Source organism: Bombina bombina, chromosome 3 (genome assembly GCF_027579735.1).
Source record: "Bombina bombina isolate aBomBom1 chromosome 3, aBomBom1.pri, whole genome shotgun sequence".
Classification (NCBI taxonomy): Eukaryota; Metazoa; Chordata; class Amphibia; order Anura; family Bombinatoridae; genus Bombina; species Bombina bombina.
In genome coordinates this window covers 718513427-718534757 of record NC_069501.1, presented here as the reverse complement: position 1 = coordinate 718534757, position 21331 = coordinate 718513427, and the positions used below count along the sequence as shown (strand labels likewise).

The window sequence follows — 21331 nt, the reverse complement described above, 5'->3', positions numbered from 1 at the left end:
CCTGATTAAAAAACCAGGGCGGGCCGTGGACCGGACACACCGTTGGAGAAAGTAATTTATCAGGTAAACATAAATTCTGTTTTCTCCAACATAGGTGTGTCCGGTCCACGGCGTCATCCTTACTTGTGGGAACCAATACCAAAGCTTTAGGACACGGATGAAGGGAGGGAGCAAATCAGATCACCTAGATGGAAGGCACCACGGCTTGCAAAACCTTTCTCCCAAAAATAGCCTCAGAAGAAGTAAAAGTATCAAACTTGTAAAATTTAGTAAAAGTGTGCAGTGAAGACCAAGTCGCTGCCTTACATATCTGATCAACAGAAGCCTCGTTCTTGAAGGCCCATGTGGAAGCCACAGCCCTAGTGGAATGAGCTGTGATTCTGTCAGGAGGCTGCCGTCCGGCAGTCTCGTAAGCCAATCTGATGATGCTTTTAATCCAAAAAGAGAGAGAGGTAGAAGTTGCTTTTTGACCTCTCCTTTTACCAGAATAAACAACAAACAAGGAAGATGTTTGTCTAAAATCCTTTGTAGCATCTAAATAGAATTTTAGAGCACGAACAACATCCAAATTGTGCAACAAACGTTCCTTCTTTGAAACTGGATTCGGACACAAAGAAGGCACGACTATCTCCTGGTTAATGTTTTTGTTAGAAACAACTTTCGGAAGAAAACCAGGTTTAGTACGTAAAACCACCTTATCTGCATGGAACACCAGATAAGGAGGAGAACACTGCAGAGCAGATAATTCTGAAACTCTTCTAGCAGAAGAAATTGCAACCAAAAACAAAACTTTCCAAGATAATAACTTAATATCAACGGAATGTAAGGGTTCAAACGGAACCCCCTGAAGAACTGAAAGAACTAAATTGAGACTCCAAGGAGGAGTCAAAGGTTTGTAAACAGGCTTGATTCTAACCAGAGCCTGAACAAAGGCTTGAACATCTGGCACAGCTGCCAGCTTTTTGTGAAGTAACACAGACAAGGCAGAAATCTGTCCCTTCAAGGAACTTGCAGATAATCCTTTCTCCAAACCTTCTTGAAGAAAGGATAGAATCTTAGGAATTTTTACCTTGTCCCAAGGGAATCCTTTAGATTCACACCAACAGATATATTTTTTCCATATTTTGTGGTAAATTTTTCTAGTTACAGGCTTTCTGGCCTGAACAAGAGTATCAATGACAGAATCTGAGAATCCTCGCTTTGATAAGATCAAGCGTTCAATCTCCAAGCAGTCAGTTGGAGTGAGACCAGATTCGGATGTTCGAACGGACCTTGAACAAGAAGGTCTTGTCTCAAAGGTAGCTTCCATGGTGGAGCCGATGACATATTCACCAGGTCTGCATACCAAGTCCTGCGTGGCCACGCAGGAGCTATCAAGATCACCGATGCCCTCTCCTGATTGATCCTGGCTACCAGCCTGGGGATGAGAGGAAACGGCGGGAATACATAAGCTAGTTTGAAGGTCCAAGGTGCTACTAGTGCATCTACTAGAGTCGCCTTGGGATCCCTGGATCTGGACCCGTAGCAAGGAACCTTGAAGTTCTGACGAGAGGCCATCAGATCCATGTCTGGAATGCCCCACAGTTGAGTAATTTGGGCAAAGATTTCCGGATGGAGTTCCCACTCCCCCGGATGAAATGTCTGACGACTCAGAAAATCCGCTTCCCAATTTTCCACTCCTGGGATGTGGATTGCAGACAAGTGGCAGGAGTGAGTCTCCGCCCATTGAATGATTTTGGTCACTTCTTCCATCGCCAGGGAACTCCTTGTTCCCCCCTGATGGTTGATGTACGCAACAGTTGTCATGTTGTCTGATTGAAACCGTATGAACTTGGCCTTTGCTAGCTGAGGCCAAGCCTTGAGAGCATTGAATATCGCTCTCAGTTCCAGAATATTTATCGGTAGAAGAGATTCTTCCCGAGACCAAAGACCCTGAGCTTTCAGGGGTCCCCAGACCGCGCCCCAGCCCACCAGACTGGCGTCGGTCGTGACAATGACCCACTCTGGTCTGCGGAAGCTCATCCCCTGTGACAGGTTGTCCAGGGACAGCCACCAACGGAGTGAATCTCTGGTCCTCTGATTTACTTGTATCGTCGGAGACAAGTCTGTATAGTCCCCATTCCACTGACTGAGCATGCACAGTTGTAATGGTCTTAGATGAATGCGCGCAAAAGGAACTATGTCCATTGCCGCTACCATCAAACCTATTACTTCCATGCACTGCGCTATGGAAGGAAGAGGAACAGAATGAAGTATTTGACAAGAGTTTAGAAGTTTTGTTTTTCTGGCCTCTGTCAGAAAAATCCTCATTTCTAAGGAGTCTATTATTGTTCCCAAGAAGGGAACCCTTGTTGACGGAGATAGAGAACTCTTTTCTTCGTTCACTTTCCATCCGTGAGATCTGAGAAAGGCCAGGACAATGTCCGTGTGAGCCTTTGCTTGAGGAAGGGACGACGCTTGAATCAGAATGTCGTCCAAGTAAGGTACTACTGCAATGCCCCTTGGTCTTAGCACCGCTAGAAGGGACCCTAGTAACTTTGTGAAAATCCTTGGAGCAGTGGCTAATCCGAACGGAAGTGCCACAAACTGGTAATGCTTGTCCAGGAATGCGAACCTTAGGAACCGATGATGTTCCTTGTGGATAGGAATATGTAGATACGCATCCTTTAAATCCACCGTGGTCATGAATTGACCTTCCTGGATGGAAGGAAGAATTGTTCGAATGGTTTCCATTTTGAACGATGGAACCTTGAGAAACTTGTTTAGGATCTTGAGATCTAAGATTGGTCTGAACGTTCCCTCTTTTTTGGGAACTACGAACAGATTGGAGTAGAACCCCATCCCTTGTTCTCCTAATGGAACAGGATGAATCACTCCCATTTTTAACAGGTCTTCTACACAATGCAAGAATGCCTGTTTTTTTATGTGGTCTGAAGACAATTGAGACCTGTGGAACCTCCCCCTTGGGGGAAGCCCCTTGAATTCCAGAAGATAACCTTGGGAGACTATTTCTAGCGCCCAAGGATCCAGAACATCTCTTGCCCAAGCCTGAGCGAAGAGAGAGAGTCTGCCCCCCACCAGATCCGGTCCCGGATCGGGGGCCAACATCTCATGCTGTCTTGGTAGCAGTGGCAGGTTTCTTGGCCTGCTTTCCTTTGTTCCAGCCTTGCATTGGTCTCCAGGCTGGCTTGGCTTGAGAAGTATTACCCTCCTGCTTAGAGGACGTAGCACTTGGGGCTGGTCCGTTTCTGCGAAAGGGACGAAAATTAGGTTTATTTTTGGCCTTGAAAGACCTATCCTGAGGAAGGGCGTGGCCCTTGCCCCCAGTGATATCAGAGATAATCTCTTTCAAGTCAGGGCCAAACAGCGTTTTCCCCTTGAAAGGAATGTTAAGCAATTTGTTCTTGGAAGACGCATCCGCTGACCAAGATTTTAACCAAAGCGCTCTGCGCGCCACAATAGCAAACCCAGAATTTTTCGCCGCTAACCTAGCCAATTGCAAAGTGGCGTCTAGGGTGAAAGAATTAGCCAATTTGAGAGCACGAATTCTGTCCATAATCTCCTCATAAGAAGAAGAATTATTATTGATCGCCTTTTCTAGCTCATCGAACCAGAAACACGCGGCTGTAGTGACAGGAACAATGCATGAAATTGGTTGTAGAAGGTAACCTTGCTGAACAAACATCTTTTTAAGCAAACCTTCTAATTTTTTATCCATAGGATCTTTGAAAGCACAACTATCTTCTATGGGTATAGTGGTGCGTTTGTTTAGAGTAGAAACCGCCCCCTCGACCTTGGGGACTGTCTGCCATAAGTCCTTTCTGGGGTCGACCATAGGAAACAATTTTTTAAATATGGGGGGAGGGACGAAAGGTATACCGGGCCTTTCCCATTCTTTATTTACAATGTCCGCCACCCGCTTGGGTATAGGAAAAGCTTCGGGGGGCCCCGGGACCTCTAGGAACTTGTCCATTTTACATAGTTTCTCTGGAATGACCAAATTCTCACAATCATCCAGAGTGGATAACACCTCCTTAAGCAGAGCGCGGAGATGTTCCAACTTAAATTTAAATGTAATCACATCAGGTTCAGCTTGTTGAGAAATTTTCCCTGAATCTGAAATTTCTCCCTCAGACAAAACCTCCCTGGCCCCCTCAGACTGGTGTAGGGGCCCTTCAGAACCAATATCATCAGCGTCCTCATGCTCTTCAGTATTTTCTAAAACAGAGCAGTCGCGCTTTCGCTGATAAGTGGGCATTTTGGCTAAAATGTTTTTGATAGAATTATCCATTACAGCCGTTAATTGTTGCATAGTAAGGAGTATTGGCGCGCTAGATGTACTAGGGGCCTCCTGTGTGGGCAAGACTGGTGTAGACGAAGGAGGGGATGATGCAGTACCATGCTTACTCCCCTCACTTGAGGAATCATCTTGGGCATCATTTTCTCTAAATTTTGTGTCACATAAATCACATCTATTTAAATGAGAAGGAACCTTGGCTTCCCCACATTCAGAACACAGTCTATCTGGTAGTTCAGACATGTTAAACAGGCATAAACTTGATAACAAAGTACAAAAAACGTTTTAAAATAAAACCGTTACTGTCACTTTAAATTTTAAACTGAACACACTTTATTACTGCAATTGCGAAAAAGTATGAAGGAATTGTTCAAAATTCACCAAAATTTCACCACAGTGTCTTAAAGCCTTAAAAGTATTGCACACCAAATTTGGAAGCTTTAACCCTTAAAATAACGGAACCGGAGCCGTTTTTATATTTAACCCCTTTACAGTCCCTGGTATCTGCTTTGCTGAGACCCAACCAAGCCCAAAGGGGAATACGATACCAAATGACGCCTTCAGAAAGTCTTTTCTATGTATCAGAGCTCCTCACACATGCATCTGCATGTCATGCTTCTCAAAAACAAGTGCGCAATACAGGCGCGAAAATGAGACTCTGCCTATGATTAGGGAAAGCCCCTAGAGAATAAGGTGTCCAATACAGTGCCTGCCGGTTATTTTACAAAATTCCCAAGATTAAAATAATTCCTCAAGGCTATGGAGTATAAAATATGTTTATATATAAATCGATTTAGCCCAGAAAATGTCTACAGTCTTAAAAAGCCCTTGTGAAGCCCTTTTTTTCTGTCTGTAATAAAAATGGCTTACCGGATCCCATAGGGAAAATGACAGCTTCCAGCATTACATCGTCTTGTTAGAATGTGTCATACCTCAAGCAGCAAAAGTCTGCTCACTGTTCCCCCAACTGAAGTTAATTCCTCTCAACAGTCCTGTGTGGAAACAGCCATCGATTTTAGTAACGGTTGCTAAAATCATTTTCCTCTTACAAACAGAAATCTTCTTCTCTTTTCTGTTTCAGAGTAAATAGTACATACCAGCACTATTTTAAAATAACAAACTCTTGATTGAATAATAAAAACTACAGTTAAACACTAAAAAACTCTAAGCCATCTCCGTGGAGATGTTGCCTGTACAACGGCAAAGAGAATGACTGGGGAAGGCGGAGCCTAGGAGGGATCATGTGACCAGCTTTGCTGGGCTCTTTGCCATTTCCTGTTGGGGAAGAGAATATCCCACAAGTAAGGATGACGCCGTGGACCGGACACACCTATGTTGGAGAAAAGGCAGATGTAGGGAGCAGTAAATCGAGACATGGAAACTATAATTACATCAAAAAAATCTCGGATGTTTTCCATGTTTGAATTGCAATAACAGTAATTCAATAATTAAAGGCTCCAATTTTTTGCACCATAGGAAGGGTAAAAAATATGACATTAGGGACTTTTATACATGCAATTCTATCTAAATGATTTATCCAAGTGCCGGTGTTCTAACGTCTATAGTGGCGAGACAACTAGATGGGTGAGACACAAAATAAATTAGCTTAAATCAAAGATTAGATGCAGGAATAAAGATGCTCCTGTATCTTCTCACTTTGTAGAAGCTGGCCATGGGATAAGATACACCTGAAAGTAATTGATAGTATAAAGAAACCAAGAAAGGGAGATTATTGGGAAAAACTTTTAAAGCAAAGAGAATTACTTTGGATTTTTAATTTAGACACCATGTACCCTAGAGGCACGAATAGTGAAAAAGATATGACAGTCTTTTACAATCTGCTCAGAATTCTTGATATAATACATACTTTGAAATGGTATTTGTTTTTATTGGATGTTGGCCACTATGAAGGCACTATGAAAAAATTACTTTTGTTTTTTTAAATGGGATACATTGTCTGGTACATATTATTGTTGAACACTTTTGTAACTTTTTAAACACAGTCTGGGGTGTGTATTGTATGGCATGACTACGGGGTTTGGATGACCTTGACTTCATAATAAAGCCAAGTGGAAACAGATATTGTGCTGTTGAATTGCATTTATTCAAGATATATATAGATATATATATATGCAACCACCAATCAACAGCTAGATCCCAGTAATGCAGTACTGCTCCTGAACCTACCGATATATACTTTTTAACAAAAGGGAAGAAGAATAAAGCAAATTAGTGGTTTAAAATTGCATGCGCCATCTGAATCATGAAATGTGATTTTTACTTTACTGGGATTTTAAGTGTTAGCACTGCTATCTTTGCTTTCAATTTTCTAAAAGTTCTTTTTTGCATGCTTTTTTCCTTTTTTTGTATATCTGGAACAGTATCTCAAACAGTATAAAATGTCTGCTTTTTCACCTTTCTCCCTCCAATAAACTGTCATTAGAACAGATTTGGATAATTCCCCTTCACTGCTTTAAAATTCTATTTAATCCATGCTTGCATTTGCATGTAATCTCTAAAGTATCCTTTTTTATGACTACATTATCAAAAAGTTGGTTAAGGTAGCCTTTCTATTTATTATCTTTCCATTTTCCCACTCTTTCTTTATTTGCTATTTACAACTAGGATAAGTTCTGCTGATCAGCAAATTGTAGCCTATGATTAAAAGCTGTGTAAATATAAAAGAAGACCTATACATCAGCTGTGCCTCATTCATCTGTACAACACCCACAGTTCTATTCGTAGAGAGAAGCACACCTTTTGCAAGTCCAAAAAGAAATTGTTGATTTATTCAGGACAGAAATAATAAAAAAAAATGTATACACTTTAAAAGGAAATGCCCTCTGATGAAACAAATTACATAAAAGATTAGTTTTGCATCGCATGGATTTCAAATACCTTGGAGGCAGAATCAGGATCCTTGCCATGAAGAAGACCCAGTACTTGATTAAGGCAAGAATTAAAATGTTCATATCTATAATGGTGGATAAAAGAGTAAGAGATTTTTGTTTACAACACTTATTGCTCAGCTTCATGAAATACAGTTTCATTAATAAAATAACCTGATAAATCGGTTAGCATTGATCCCATGTGATGATGCTATTTTAGCTACCCACTGATTAAATATGAGCAAAATCTAAGTGGCACATATATTACTCACCTTGTCAGATAATCAGCAATTTTAGGGTTCTTTAAAAGGTCCATAAGCAGATCAACTGAATATTTCCTTGTTAATGTTCCATCTCCATTAACAAGAATGTTAAATATTAATTGAAAAGTCTGATGGATATTCCTGGAATGAAAAAGCTAAAAAAAAAAAAAAAATTAAATTTTAGCAATTTAAACAATTAACATATTTTCATCTTCATTTTAACCGTGCTTTAAAGCCTAAAGACATTTCTGCATCAATGGTCCTTAACCAGTGTTGGTTATGCAAAACTGGGGAATGGGCAATAAATGGATTATCTTTTTAAAAAGAATATACATTCCGGGAGTAGACTGTCACTTTAAATAAATGTTTATGATTAAGTTTATGATTATTTTGATTCTTCCAATAAAAGTATAGTAGAAAAGTTTTAAAAAATATGAATGATTACCCTATTAAAATGTAATAGTTATCTATATATTTCTAAAGGTAGACAACCAAATCAATAAAAGAATCATTAAAGGGATAGAAATTACCAAATTAAATCGCATGGGTGAATTTTAATGTGTAGAAGCATTTTTGCAATATATTTTCATTTGCAAAAATGCTTCTAGTAAACATTATTACTGATTTTCTGCGGCATACACACATATCCTGGGGAGACTATGCACTAGTATTCAAACATCACTCCTCAGCGAGCTGGCGGTAGTATGTATTGCTTCTGAAGACATAATTTGTGTAATACAAGCCACTGCTGATTTTCTGGCATGGTGTTTGAATTAGACTTTTAGATTTACTAGGATAGTATGGAAGCATAAGTTTTACACGACAGCAAATTAAAATAATAAATCTAATTTGCAATGTTTCATTTTAATTTATTTATGGGAAATTGGAAATAACAAACATTAAAATTTTTAGAAACTGTAACAGTATCTTTGAAGCACGCTCCCGAGAAAAACTTTTCCGCGCATGCGCTAATCTACGCTCATAAATAAATTAATCCAGCTCTGAGCGCAACTTACTTGGATATGATCGATGTGTTTTCCTATATTGCCAATGAGAGCGATATAGAGCATGCACGCTGCGTGACTGCGCATCTGGACTAAATAGGAAATATTAAGTTTAGCGCATGCGCATAACCAACGCATGACGTTTAAGAACAGTGGTGGTGGGGGGGGAACCAATGATTGGGAGATGGAAATTATATGAACTGTCAATCAAGAAGACAGTATTGCGGGTGGAGTTAGGGTGCGAACATAGAGAGGATTAAAAAGGTAAAATTTGGCATAATTATTCATATTTAAATAAAACAATGAATTAAAGTATACCTAATTTTAATAAAAGATTACTATGGCGTTACCGGATGCACTAGAGTTTACATTCACTTTAAAATAAAAAGTCCATAATTACTTAAAGTGAATGTAAAGTTGAGCTTATTAGCTCAAGTCATACGATAGAAGTTAAAAAAATGAATGAGACCTTCATTCATGAAATGTTTAGTATATACTTATCTTCAGAGATATTTAACTTGTAACGCTATAAGGAAAAGAGCTGATCTTCCACCCGCCATATTCAGCAATTGATTGACAGATGACCCATCTGCAATCAACTAATCGTTGTTTCCCCTCCTCCCCCGGGGCGTTCAGCCCCTTTGCACAAATGTCACGGCCCGGGGGGACACAACGGTTACTTGATTGCAGATGAGTTATCTGTCAATCAATTGCTGAATATGGCGACCGGAGGATCGGCTCTTATCCGTATAGCGTTACAAGTTAAATACCTATGAAGATAAGTACAGTATACACTAAACATTTCATAAATGAAAGTCTCATTCATTTTTTAACTTCTATTGTATGACTTGAGCTAATAAGCTTAACTTTACATTCACTTAAAAAAAAAAAAAAAAAAAAAAAAAAGTTGTTAAATTGGAAGAGTGTTTAAGTAACCTTCAGCCCAAATGTGTTATCAGAAATGTACTATACATAAAGTTCTGTTTTCAACCACCGATGCATTTGATAAAAAAAAATATCAGATAGCTATCTTCTAAATGATCTGTACAACTAACCCACAACGTCCTTTTAACATATCACGTTAGTGAATATATTAACCATTAAATATATAAAAAGGGAAAGCAAAGTCAAAATGAATACAAAGGAATGGACAAAGCATGATATTTTAACCCCTTAACGACCGACGACGTATGCCATACGTCCTCAGAAAAAAAAGCACTTAACGACCGAGGACGTATGGCATACGTCGTCGGTTTAACAGAGCACTGGAAGCGATCGAAATCGCTTCCAGCTGCTCTAACAGTATTGCAGGCTTGCCTTGAGGTCTAGGCATCCTGAAATACTGTTCCCGAGTGCCGGGACCGGATTGATCACTCCCCCACGAGTGATCACTTCCGGTTTCGCTCCACGTGGAGCCCGGCAGTGTTTCAGAGCATCGGAAGCGATCGGACACGCTTCCGATGCTCTGCTTGTGTGCTAAGTGCCTCGGTGGGTCGAGGCACTTAGTTATTTGTAAAATAAAATTAAAAAAGGAAAAAAAAAAAAACAATTAAAATAAAAAAAGCCCTAAATAGCCCCCCCCCTCCCCCTTCACTAGGCATCCAAGATGGCGATGCCCAGTGCATCATGGGGCCTCTGGGGGTGTCCCTAGCCTGCATCATCATAGGGGCAAGCTAGGGTCACCCAATCTGAGCCTCCCACCCTAAAAAAAATAATAATAATAAAATACCCCATTTGTCTGATCATGTCAATATTTGTAAATATTGACTATGATCAGTGTGGATCTCCCTCCCTCTCCTCACTTGCCATTTTGTTGGAGGGAGAGAGAGAGAGAGACCTGTATTTAGCAGAGAGAGAGATTTATTTCTTTTATTTGTTAAAAAATATAGAACCAAAGGCTCTTTTCAGAGCCATTAACCCCTAGCTTGCCAGTGATCACTATATATCACTGGCAGTAGCATAGGTGCACTTTTTTTTGCTGCATTTTGCTGTCTGTGCATTTTTTTAGGGGTTAATTTTGTTGTTGTAATTTTTTAAAAACCCAAAGGCTCTTTTCAGAAACATTTAGTTAATTTAATTTTCAGAGCCATTAACCCCTAGCTTGCCAGTGATCGCTATAAATCACTGGCAGTTGCATAGCTGTACTTTTTTGCTGTCTGTGCATTTTTTTAGGGGTTAATTTTGTTGTAATTTTTTAAAAACCCAAAGGCTCTTTTCAGAAACATTTAGTTAATTTAATTTAATTTTCAGAGCCATTAACCCCTAGCTTGCCAGTGATCGCTATAAATCACTGGCAGTAGCATAGCTGTACTTTTTTGCTAGTTAATTTAGTTAATTAATTTAGTTAATTTAATTTTCAGAGCCATTAACCCCTAGCTTGCCAGTGATCGCTATAAATCACTGGCAGTTGCATAGCTGTACTTTTTTGCTGTCTGTGCATTTTTTTAGGGGTTAATTTTGTTGTAATTTTTTAAAAACCCAAAGGCTCTTTTCAGAAACATTTAGTTAATTTAATTTAATTTTCAGAGCCATTAACCACTAGCTTGCCAGTGATCGCTATAAATCACTGGCAGTAGCATAGCTGTACTTTTTTGCTAGTTAATTTAGTTAATTAATTTAGTTAATTTAATTTTTTTTAGTAATTGTTTTCTGTGACAGATACAAAAATGTCACAGAAAATAAATAGTGCTGAGGAGGCGTATGCCATCCTTGCGTCAGAGTCAGATGCCTCTATTTCTGACTCAGACCCCAATTTTGACCCTGCCATGTGCTCAGATACATCACTAGATGCAGTCTCAACTGATAGTGATGTATCTGTGGCTGCTAGCCCCCCTGCCAGCCCCCCTGCTAGCCCCCCTGCCAGAAGGAGGCGTGTTGCTGCCATTGCTGCTGAAGAGTGGGTAACGCCTCATCTCCAGAGGCCAGATATCCCACCCTTCACAGCAAATGCTGGCATAAATATAGATGTGGCAGGTTTTAGCCCCCAGCAGTTTCTGGAAGTGTTTCTGGGCGATGATATATTGGGGGAACATTGTCGCCCAAACTAATTTATATGCCCATCAGTTCCGTGCTGCAAAGCCTGGAACATATTTGGCAAAGCAGCAATGGGCCCCCATCAATGTGCCAGAATTCAAAAAATTCTGGGCATTGACTATGCTGATGGGCATCATAAAGAAACCCTCCATTCGCTCCTACTGGAGTAGTAGCCCCATCTGCTCTACCCCCATTTTCTCCCAGACTATGTCGAGGAAGAGGTATGAAATGATTCTGCATTTCATGCACTTCAGCGACAACAGCCTGTGCCCCCCTAGGGAGCATCCCCAATTTGACAGGCTGTATAAAATCCGCCCCCTGATAACCCACTTTTCTGCCAGGTTTGCAGAGGCTTATACACCTGGAAGGAATATATGCGTTGATGAATCCCTAATGAAGTATAAGGGAAGGCTGGGATTCAAGCAGTATATTCCTTCCAAACGCTCCAGATATGGGGTAAAGGTGTATAAGCTCTGTGACAGCGAGACTGGGTATACTCAGGCCTTCCGGGTGTATGAGGGAAAGGATAGCCACCTTGACCCTCCAGGTTGCCCAGAACATATGGGAACCACTGGCAAGATTGTCTGGGACCTGATATTACCCCTAATGAACAAAGGGTATCACTTGTACTTAGACAATTTTTATACAAGTGTCCTTTTATTCAAGCTACTGTATTGCTTTGATACAGTAGCTTGCGGTACAATTAAAAAGAACCGCGCAGGTTTCCCAGGACAACTTGTACGCACCCGGCTACGAAGGGGGGAGACCTCAGCTCTGCGCCAAGAGGAGCTGTTGGCACTTAAGTACAGAGACAAGAAGGATGTATACCTTCTTACCACCATCCACACAGAGAGGACGGTGGCGGTTTCTGTACGTGGCAGAGCTGAGATCATAAGGAAGCCAGTGTGCATCAAGTCTTATAACCGGCATATGGGTGGGGTTGATCTGGCTGATCAGCTGCTGCAGCCCTACCTAATTATGCGGAAGACAAGGGCCTGGTACAAAAAGGTTGCAATTTATCTAATGCAGATTGCAACCCACAACGCTTTTTTGTTGTTCAAAAAAGCAAACCCCAGAGTTAAAAAAACATAATTTATGCTTACCTGATAAATTTATTTCTCTTGTAGTGTATCCAGTCCACGGATCATCCATTACCTATGGGATATTAACTCCTCCCCAACAGGAAGTGCAAGAGGATTCACCCAGCAGAGCTGCTACATAGCTCCTCCCCTAACTGCCATTACCAGTCATTCGACCGAAAACATGCAGAGAAAGGAAAACCATAGGGTGCAGTGGTGACTGTAGTTTAATGGAAAAATTACCTGCCTTAAAGTGACAGGGCGGGCCGTGGACTGGATACACTACAAGAGAAATAAATTTATCAGGTAAGCATAAATTATGTTTTCTCTTGTTAAGTGTATCCAGTCCACGGATCATCCATTACCTATGGGATACCAATACCAAAGCTAAAGTACACGGATGACGGGAGGGACAGGCAGGCTCTTTATACGGAAGGAACCACTGCCTGAAGAACCTTTCTCCCAAAAACAGCCTCCGAAGAAGCAAAAGTGTCAAATTTGGAAAATTTGGAAAAAGTATGAAGAGAAGACCAAGTTGCAGCCTTGCAAATCTGTTCAACAGAAGCCTCATTCTTAAAGGCCCAAGTGGAAGCCACAGCTCTAGTAGAATGTGCTGTAATTCTTTCAGGAGGCTGCTGTCCAGCAGTCTCATAGGCTAACCGTATTATGCTACGAAGCCAAAAGGAGAGAGAGGTAGCCGAAGCTTTTTGACCTCTCCTCTGACCAGAATAAACGACAAACAGGGAAGACGTTTGTCGAAAATCCTTAGTTGCCTGTAGATAAAATTTCAGGGCACGGACTACATCTAGATTGTGTAGCAGACGTTCCTTTTTTCGAAGAAGGATTAGGACACAAAGATGGAACCACAATCTCTTGATTGATATTCCTGTTAGTGACCACCTTAGGTAGGAACCCAGGTTTAGTACGCAGAACTACCTTGTCTGAATGAAAAATCAGATAAGGAGAATCACAATGTAAGGCAGATAACTCAGAGACTCTTCGAGCCGAGGAAATCGCCATTAAAAACAGAACTTTCCAAGATAACAACTTGATATCAATGGAATGAAGGGGTTCAAACGGAACCCCCTGTAAAACATTAAGAACTAAGTTCAAACTCCATGGTGGAGCAACAGTTTTAAACACAGGCTTGATCCTAGCTAAAGCCTGACAAAAAGCTTGAACGTCCGGAACTTCTGACAGACGTTTGTGTAAAAGAATGGACAGAGCTGAAATCTGTCCCTTTAAGGAACTAGCGGATAAACCCTTTTCTAAACCTTCTTGTAGAAAAGACAATATCCTCGGAATCCTAACCTTACTCCATGAGTAACTCTTGGATTCGCACCAATATAAGTATTTGCGCCATATCTTATGGTAAATCTTTCTGGTAACAGGCTTCCTAGCCTGTATTAAGGTATCAATAACTGACTCAGAAAAACCACGTTTTGATAAAATCAAGCGTTCAATTTCCAAGCAGTCAGCTTCAGAGAATTAGATTTTGATGTTTGAAGGGACCCTGGATCAGAAGGTCCTGTTTCAGAGGTAGCGACCAAGGTGGACAGGATGACATGTCCACTAGATCTGCATACCAAGTCCTGCGTGGCCATGCAGGCGCTATTAGAATCACTGATGCTCTCTCCTGTTTGATTCTGGCAATCAATCGAGGAAGCATCGGGAAGGGTGGAAACACATAAGCCATCCCGAAGGTCCAAGGTGCTGTCAAAGCATCTATCAGAACCGCTCCCGGATCCCTGGATCTGGACCCGAAACGAGGAAGCTTGGCGTTCTGTCGAGACGCCATGAGATCTATCTCTGGTTTGCCCCAACGTCGAAGTATTTGGGCAAAGACCTCCGGATGAAGTTCCCACTCCCCCGGATGAAAAGTCTGACGACTTAAGAAATCCGCCTCCCAGTTCTCCACTCCCGGGATGTGGATTGCTGACAGGTGGCAAGAGTGAGACTCTGCCCAGTGAATTATCTTTGATACTTCCATCATGCTAGGGAGCTTCTTGTCCCTCCCTGATGGTTGATGTAAGCTACAGTCGTGATGTTGTCCGACTGAAACCTGATGAACCCCCGAGTTGTTAACTGGGGCCAAGCCAGAAGGGCATTGAGAACTGCTCTCAATTCCAGAATGTTTATTGGTAGGAGACTCTCCTCCTGATTCCATTGTCCCTGAGCCTTCAGAGAATTCCAGACAGCGCCCCAACCTAGTAGGCTGGCGTCTGTTGTTACAATTGTCCAGTCCGGCCTGCTGAATGGCATCCCCCTGGACAGATGTGGCCGAGAAAGCCACCATAGAAGAGAATTTCTGGTCTCTTGATCCAGATTCAGAGTAGGGGACAAGTCTGAGTAATCCCCATTCCACTGACTTAGCATGCACAATTGCAGCGGTCTGAGATGTAGGCGTGCAAAGGGTACTATGTCCATTGCTGCTACCATTAAGCCGATCACCTCCATGCATTGAGCTACTGACGGGTGTTGAATGGAATGAAGGACACGGCATGCATTTTGAAGCTTTGTTAACCTGTCTTCTGTCAGGTAAATCTTCATTTCTACAGAATCTATAAGAGTCCCCAAGAAGGGAACTCTTGTGAGTGGAAAGAGAGAACTCTTCTTTTCGTTCACCTTCCATCCATGCGACCTTAGAAATGCCAGTACTAACTCTGTATGAGACTTGGCAGTTTGAAAGCTTGAAGCTTGTATCAGAATGTCGTCTAGGTACGGAGCTACCGCAATTCCTCGCGGTCTTAGTACCGCCAGAAGAGCACCAAGAACCTTTGTGAAGATTCTCGGAGCCGTAGCCAATCCGAATGGAAGAGCTACAAACTGGTAATGCCTGTCTAGAAAGGCAAACCTTAGATACCGGTAATGATCTTTGTGAATCGGTATGTGAAGGTAAGCATCCTTTAAATCAACTGTGGTCATGTACTGACCCTTTTGGATCATGGGTAAAATTGTCCGAATAGTTTCCATTTTGAACGATGGAACTCTTAGGAATTTGTTTAGGATCTTTAAATCCAAGATTGGCCTGAAAGTTCCCTCTTTTTTGGGAACCACAAACAGATTTGAGTAAAACCCTTGTCCTTGTTCCGACCGCGGAACCGGATGGATCACTCCCATTAATAAAAGATCTTGTACGCAGCGTAGAAACGCCTCTTTCTTTATTTGGTTTGTTGACAACCTTGACAGATGAAATCTCCCTCTTGGGGGAGAGAATTTGAAGTCTAGAAGGTATCCCTGAGATATGATCTCTAACGCCCAGGGATCCTGGACATCTCTTGCCCAAGCCTGGGCGAAGAGAGAAAGTCTGCCCCCCACTAGATCCGTTCCCGGATCGGGGGCCCTCGATTCATGCTGTCTTAGGGGCAGCAGCAGGTTTCCTGGCCTGCTTGCCCTTGTTCCAGGACTGGTTAGGTCTCCAGCCTTGTCTGTAGCGAGCAACAGCTCCTTCCTGTTTTGGTGCAGAGGAAGTTGATGCTGCTCCTGCTTTGAAATTACGAAAGGAACGAAAATTAGACTGTCTAGCCTTAGGTTTGGCTCTGTCTTGAGGCAGGGCATGGCCTTTACCTCCTGTAATGTCAGCGATAATTTCTTTCAACCCGGGCCCGAATAAGGTCTGCCCTTTGAAAGGTATATTAAGCAATTTAGATTTAGAAGTAACGTCAGCTGACCAGGATTTTAGCCACAGTGCTCTGCGTGCCTGAATGGCGAATCCGGAATTCTTAGCCGTAAGTTTAGTTAAATGTACTACGGCATCTGAAATAAATGAGTTAGCTAACTTAAGGGCTTTAAGCTTGTGTGTAATCTCATCTAATGGAGCTGATTCAAGTGTCTCTTCCAGAGACTCAAACCAAAATGCTGCTGCAGCCGTGACAGGCGCAATGCATGCAAGAGGTTGCAATATAAAACCTTGTTGAACAAACATTTTCTTAAGGTAACCCTCTAACTTTTTATCCATTGGATCTGAAAAGGCACAGCTATCCTCCACCGGGATAGTGGTACGCTTAGCTAAAGTAGAAACTGCTCCCTCCACCTTAGGGACCGTTTGCCATAAGTCCCGTGTGGTGGCGTCTATTGGAAACATCTTTCTAAATATCGGAGGGGGTGAGAACGGCACACCGGGTCTATCCCACTCCTTAGTAACAATTTCAGTAAGTCTCTTAGGTATAGGAAAAACGTCAGTACTCGCCGGTACCGCAAAATATTTATCCAACCTACACATTTTCTCTGGTATTGCAACTGTGTTACAATCATTCAGAGCCGCTAACACCTCCCCTAGTAATACACGGAGGTTTTCCAGCTTAAATTTAAAATTTGAAATATCTGAATCCAGTTTGTTTGGATCAGAACCGTCACCCGCAGAATGAAGCTCTCCGTCCTCATGTTCTGCAAATTGTGACGCAGTGTCTGACATGGCCCTAATATTATCAGCGCACTCTGTTCTCACCCCAGAGTGATCACGCTTACCTCTTAGTTCTGGTAATTTAGCCAAAACTTCAGTCATAACAGTAGCCATATCCTTTAATGTGATTTGTAATGGCCGCCCAGATGTACTCGGCGCTACAATATCACGCACCTCCCGAGCGGGAGATGCAGGTACTGACACGTGAGGCGAGTTAGTCGGCATAACTCTCCCCTCGTTGTTTGGTGAAATATATTCAATTTGTACAGATTGACTTTTATTTAAAGTAGCATCAATACAGTTAGTACATACATTTCTATTGGGCTCCACTTTGGCTTTAGCACATATAGCACAGATATCTTCCTCTGAATCAGACATGTTTAACACACTAGCAAATAAACTAGCAACTTGGAAATACTTTTCAAGTAATTTACTATAATATGAAAACGTACTGTGCCTATAAGAAGCACAGAAAAAGTTATGACAGTTGAAAATTAATAAACTGAAAAGTTATAGCATCAAATCTTTGTAAAAAACACAATTTTAGCAAAGGATTGCTCTCCATTAGCAAAGGATAACTAACCCTGATAGCAGAAAAAAAAAATTAAAAAAAAAATGCAGAAATAAACGTTTTTTTATCACAGTCAACTACAATCTCACAGCACTGCTGTGAGTGATTACCTCCCTCAAAACAAGTTTTGAAGACCCCTGAGTTCTGTAGAGATGAACCGGATCATGCAGGGAAGACAATAAACTTCTGACTGAATTTTTTGATGTCTCCCCCTCACACATAACAGTGAGAGAGATCAGTAAACTGTCATAAATTAAATAAAACAACTGCCAAGTGGAAAAAAATAGTGCCCAAAACATTTTTTCACCCAGTACCTCAGAAAATTAAACGATTTTACATGCCAGCAAAAAACGTTTAACATTAATAAATTGAGTGTTATTAAAAAGCCTGTTGCTAGTCCCTGCAAATTAGGCTAAAGTTTTATGCATACAGTATAATTCCAGTGAAGTGCCATTCCCCAGAATACTGAAGTGTAAAATATACATACATGACAGCCTGATACCAGTTGCTGCTACTGCATTTAAGGCTGAGTTTACATTATATCGGTATGGCAGAATTTTCTCATCAATTCCATTGTCAGAAAATAATAAGCTGCTACATACCTCTTTGCAGATTAATCTGCCCGCTGTCCCCTGATCTGAAGTTTACCTCTCCTCAGATGGCCGAGAAACAGCAATATGATCTTAACTACTCCGGCTAAAATCATAGAAAAACTCAGGTAGATTCTTCTTCAAATTCTACCAGAGAAGGAATAACACACTCCGGTGCTATTATAAAATAACAAACTTTTGATTGAAGGTATGAAACTAAGTATAATCACCACAGTCCTCTCACACATCCTATCTATTCGTTGGGTGCAAGAGAATGACTGGTAATGGCAGTTAGGGGAGGAGCTATGTAGCAGCTCTGCTGGGTGAATCCTCTTGCACTTCCTGTTGGGGAGGAGTTAATATCCCATAGGTAATGGATGATCCGTGGACTGGATACACTTAACAAGAGAAAACTTTTTTACAGTTTCAGCTCCAGATTATTACTGGGATTTTGTACCATGATGCACCTGCTCCCCGGGCGGTGATGGGAGAGAGCAGAGTTGGGGCTACTCATTTTATTTTTAAAATCCCCCCTACTGCCGCAAAGCAGAAACCACAAAAAAAAATGCAGAGTCTGTACCAAGAGGGGGAAGAGAAGGGACACTGTATATCACTGTCCTGATTGCCCTGGACAGCCTGCACTCTGCATTGGGGACTGCTTCAAGCGGTACCATACAATGGTCAATTAAAAAAAAAAAAAATACATTTGGTGTTATATATATATATATATATATATATATATATATATTTTTTTTTTTTTTTTGGTTATGTTTACTGTTAGATGGGTTTTTGTTTTTTTTTACTTTTACTGTGCCAGATTTTTACATTTCACTACTCTATTTTTTTCTAAAATTGGGCCTGTTATTTTTTTTTTTAACCAAAACCCCTGTCAAACCTATGCATGGGGGACATAGGTGTTCTCAGGGTGCCTTGCAAAAAACAACCTGAAGTATGTTTTTGTAATAACTTACAACAGTCTCTCCTAAATCATAGTCAAAAAGCAATATGTCTGTAAAAATGAAAATTGAAAAATTACCACCATACACTTTCTCCAATTTTTTGGGCTAAAACGGTTGCTTCAAAGGCATCAAAGCACACCATATACAATACCTTGGGGTGTCAACATTTAAAAAATATACACTTTCATGGCAATAAATAAAAGTGGGGTATGCGATAGGCCACAAACTAAAGATAGGCCTATCAGAAGAAATACTCTCATTGTTAATAACTAAAATCACAAGTCATAAATTTGTAACATAACCTTCCCAAAATCCTGGCAAACCTATGCATGGGGGGCATAGGTGTACTCAGGGTGCCTTGCAGAAAACAACCTGAAGTATTCTTTTGCAATAACTTACAACAGTCTCTCCTAAATCATAGTCAAAAAGCAATGTGTCTGTAAAAATGAAAATTGAAAAATAACCACCATACACTTTCTCCAATTTTTTGGGCTAAAACGGTTGCTTCAAAGGCATCAAAGCACACCATATACAATACCTTGGGGTGTCAACTTTTCAAATATATGCACATTCATGGAAAAAAAATAAATTGGGGTATGTTAAAAGACCCCCCAAAAAGACGATAGGCAAAGAAAATGTTAAATGTGAAAAAAAAATCACAAACGCATGTCAGACATTTGGCATTGCACCCCCCCAAACAAGCCACCAAACCTATGCATAGGTGGTATCACTGAACTCAGTAGATGTTGGTGACCACATATTGGTGTCTTCTTTGGTAGTAACACATAACAGGAGCTGTGAATCCATGTCTAAAGTACAATGTATGTGAACAATAACACAAAAATATGAATGCCCAATAGTTTGACAAAGACTAGTGGTTAAATTAGTGCATGGAAAGTGTTAAAATACCTGCATTTGAAATACCCTAGGAAGTCTACTTTTCAAAAATATATGGTTTGATTGAGGTAAATTACATTGGCCGGCTTCAGAAATGTCTTAAATAGGACATGGGTGCATGGGATGTGAAAATTCAAAGTGGAAAAAATGGAATGGGCTTCCTAAAAATAAGGCCTTTTAGCCCCCAGAGAACCCAACACACCTATACATGGGTGGTATCACTGTACTCAGGAGAGGTTGTTGAACACATATTGAGGTGTTTTTTTGGCAGTAACACATAACAGGAACTGAAAATACATGCCTAAAGTACAATGTGTGTGAAAAATAACACAAAAAAATGACTACACAAAAGTTTGACAAAGACTAGTGGTTGAATTAGTGCATGGAGAGTGTTAAAATACCAGCATTTGAAATACCCTAGGGTGTCTACTTTTCAAAAATATATGGTTTGATGGGGGTAAATTCCATTGGCCAGCTTCAGAAATGTCCCAAATAGAACATGGGTGCATGATGACCGATGTGAAAATTCCAAGTTGAAAAACTGGAATGCGCTACCTAAAAATAAGGCCATTTAGCCCCCAGAGAACCCGACACACCTATACATAGGTGGTATCACTGTACTTGGGAGATGTTGTTGAACACATATTGAGGTGGTTTTTGGCAGTAACACATAACAGGAACTGAAAATACATGCCTAAAGTACAATGTGTGTGAAAAATAACACAAAAAAATGACTACCCAAAGGTTTGACAAAGACTAGTGGTTGAATTAGTGCATGGAAAGTTTTAAAATACCAGCATTTGAAATACCCTAGGGTGTCTACTTTTCAAAAATATATGGTTTGATGGGGGTAAACTCCATTGGCCAGCTTCAGAAATGTCCCAAATAGGACATGGGTGCATGATGACCGATGTGAAAATTCCAAGTTGAAAAACTGGAATGCGCTCTCTAAAAATAAGGGCTTTTAGCCAACAGAGAACCCGACACACCTATACATGGGTGGTATCACTGTACCCAGGAGATGCTACTGAAGACATATTAGGGTGTTATTCGGCAGTAACCCTTACAATTTTATCAGTAAATGTATTCTTAAATTGCTATTTGTCAAAAAATCAAATTATTTTTTTTCCCCCCCAAACTTTGGCATAGATTGGTGGTAAAATGGTTGCATGAAAAAAGTCAAAATACCCCAAGTTTAATACCTTAGGTTGTCTTCTTTTAAAAATATATATACATTTGAAGGGTTATTCAGGGATTCCTGACAGATATTGGTGTTACAATGTAACTATCGCCAATTTTGAACAAAACATAATTTATGCTTACCTGATAAATTCCTTTCTCCTGTAGT

At 40.8% G+C, this 21331-nt stretch overlaps 1 protein-coding gene across 1 annotated transcript in view; it reads right to left on the bottom strand.

The window, feature by feature from the left end:
• The window catches only part of CIP2A (cellular inhibitor of PP2A), a 335048-nt gene that overhangs the window by 229605 nt on the left and 84112 nt on the right, over positions 1-21331 (bottom strand). Inside the window, exons 7-8 of the mRNA XM_053707535.1 lie at positions 7458-7603; positions 7196-7271 (exon numbers count right to left, since the gene is read on the bottom strand). Of these exons, the coding sequence (XP_053563510.1) occupies positions 7196-7271; positions 7458-7603 (222 nt within the window). The remainder of the gene's footprint in view (positions 1-7195; positions 7272-7457; positions 7604-21331) is intronic.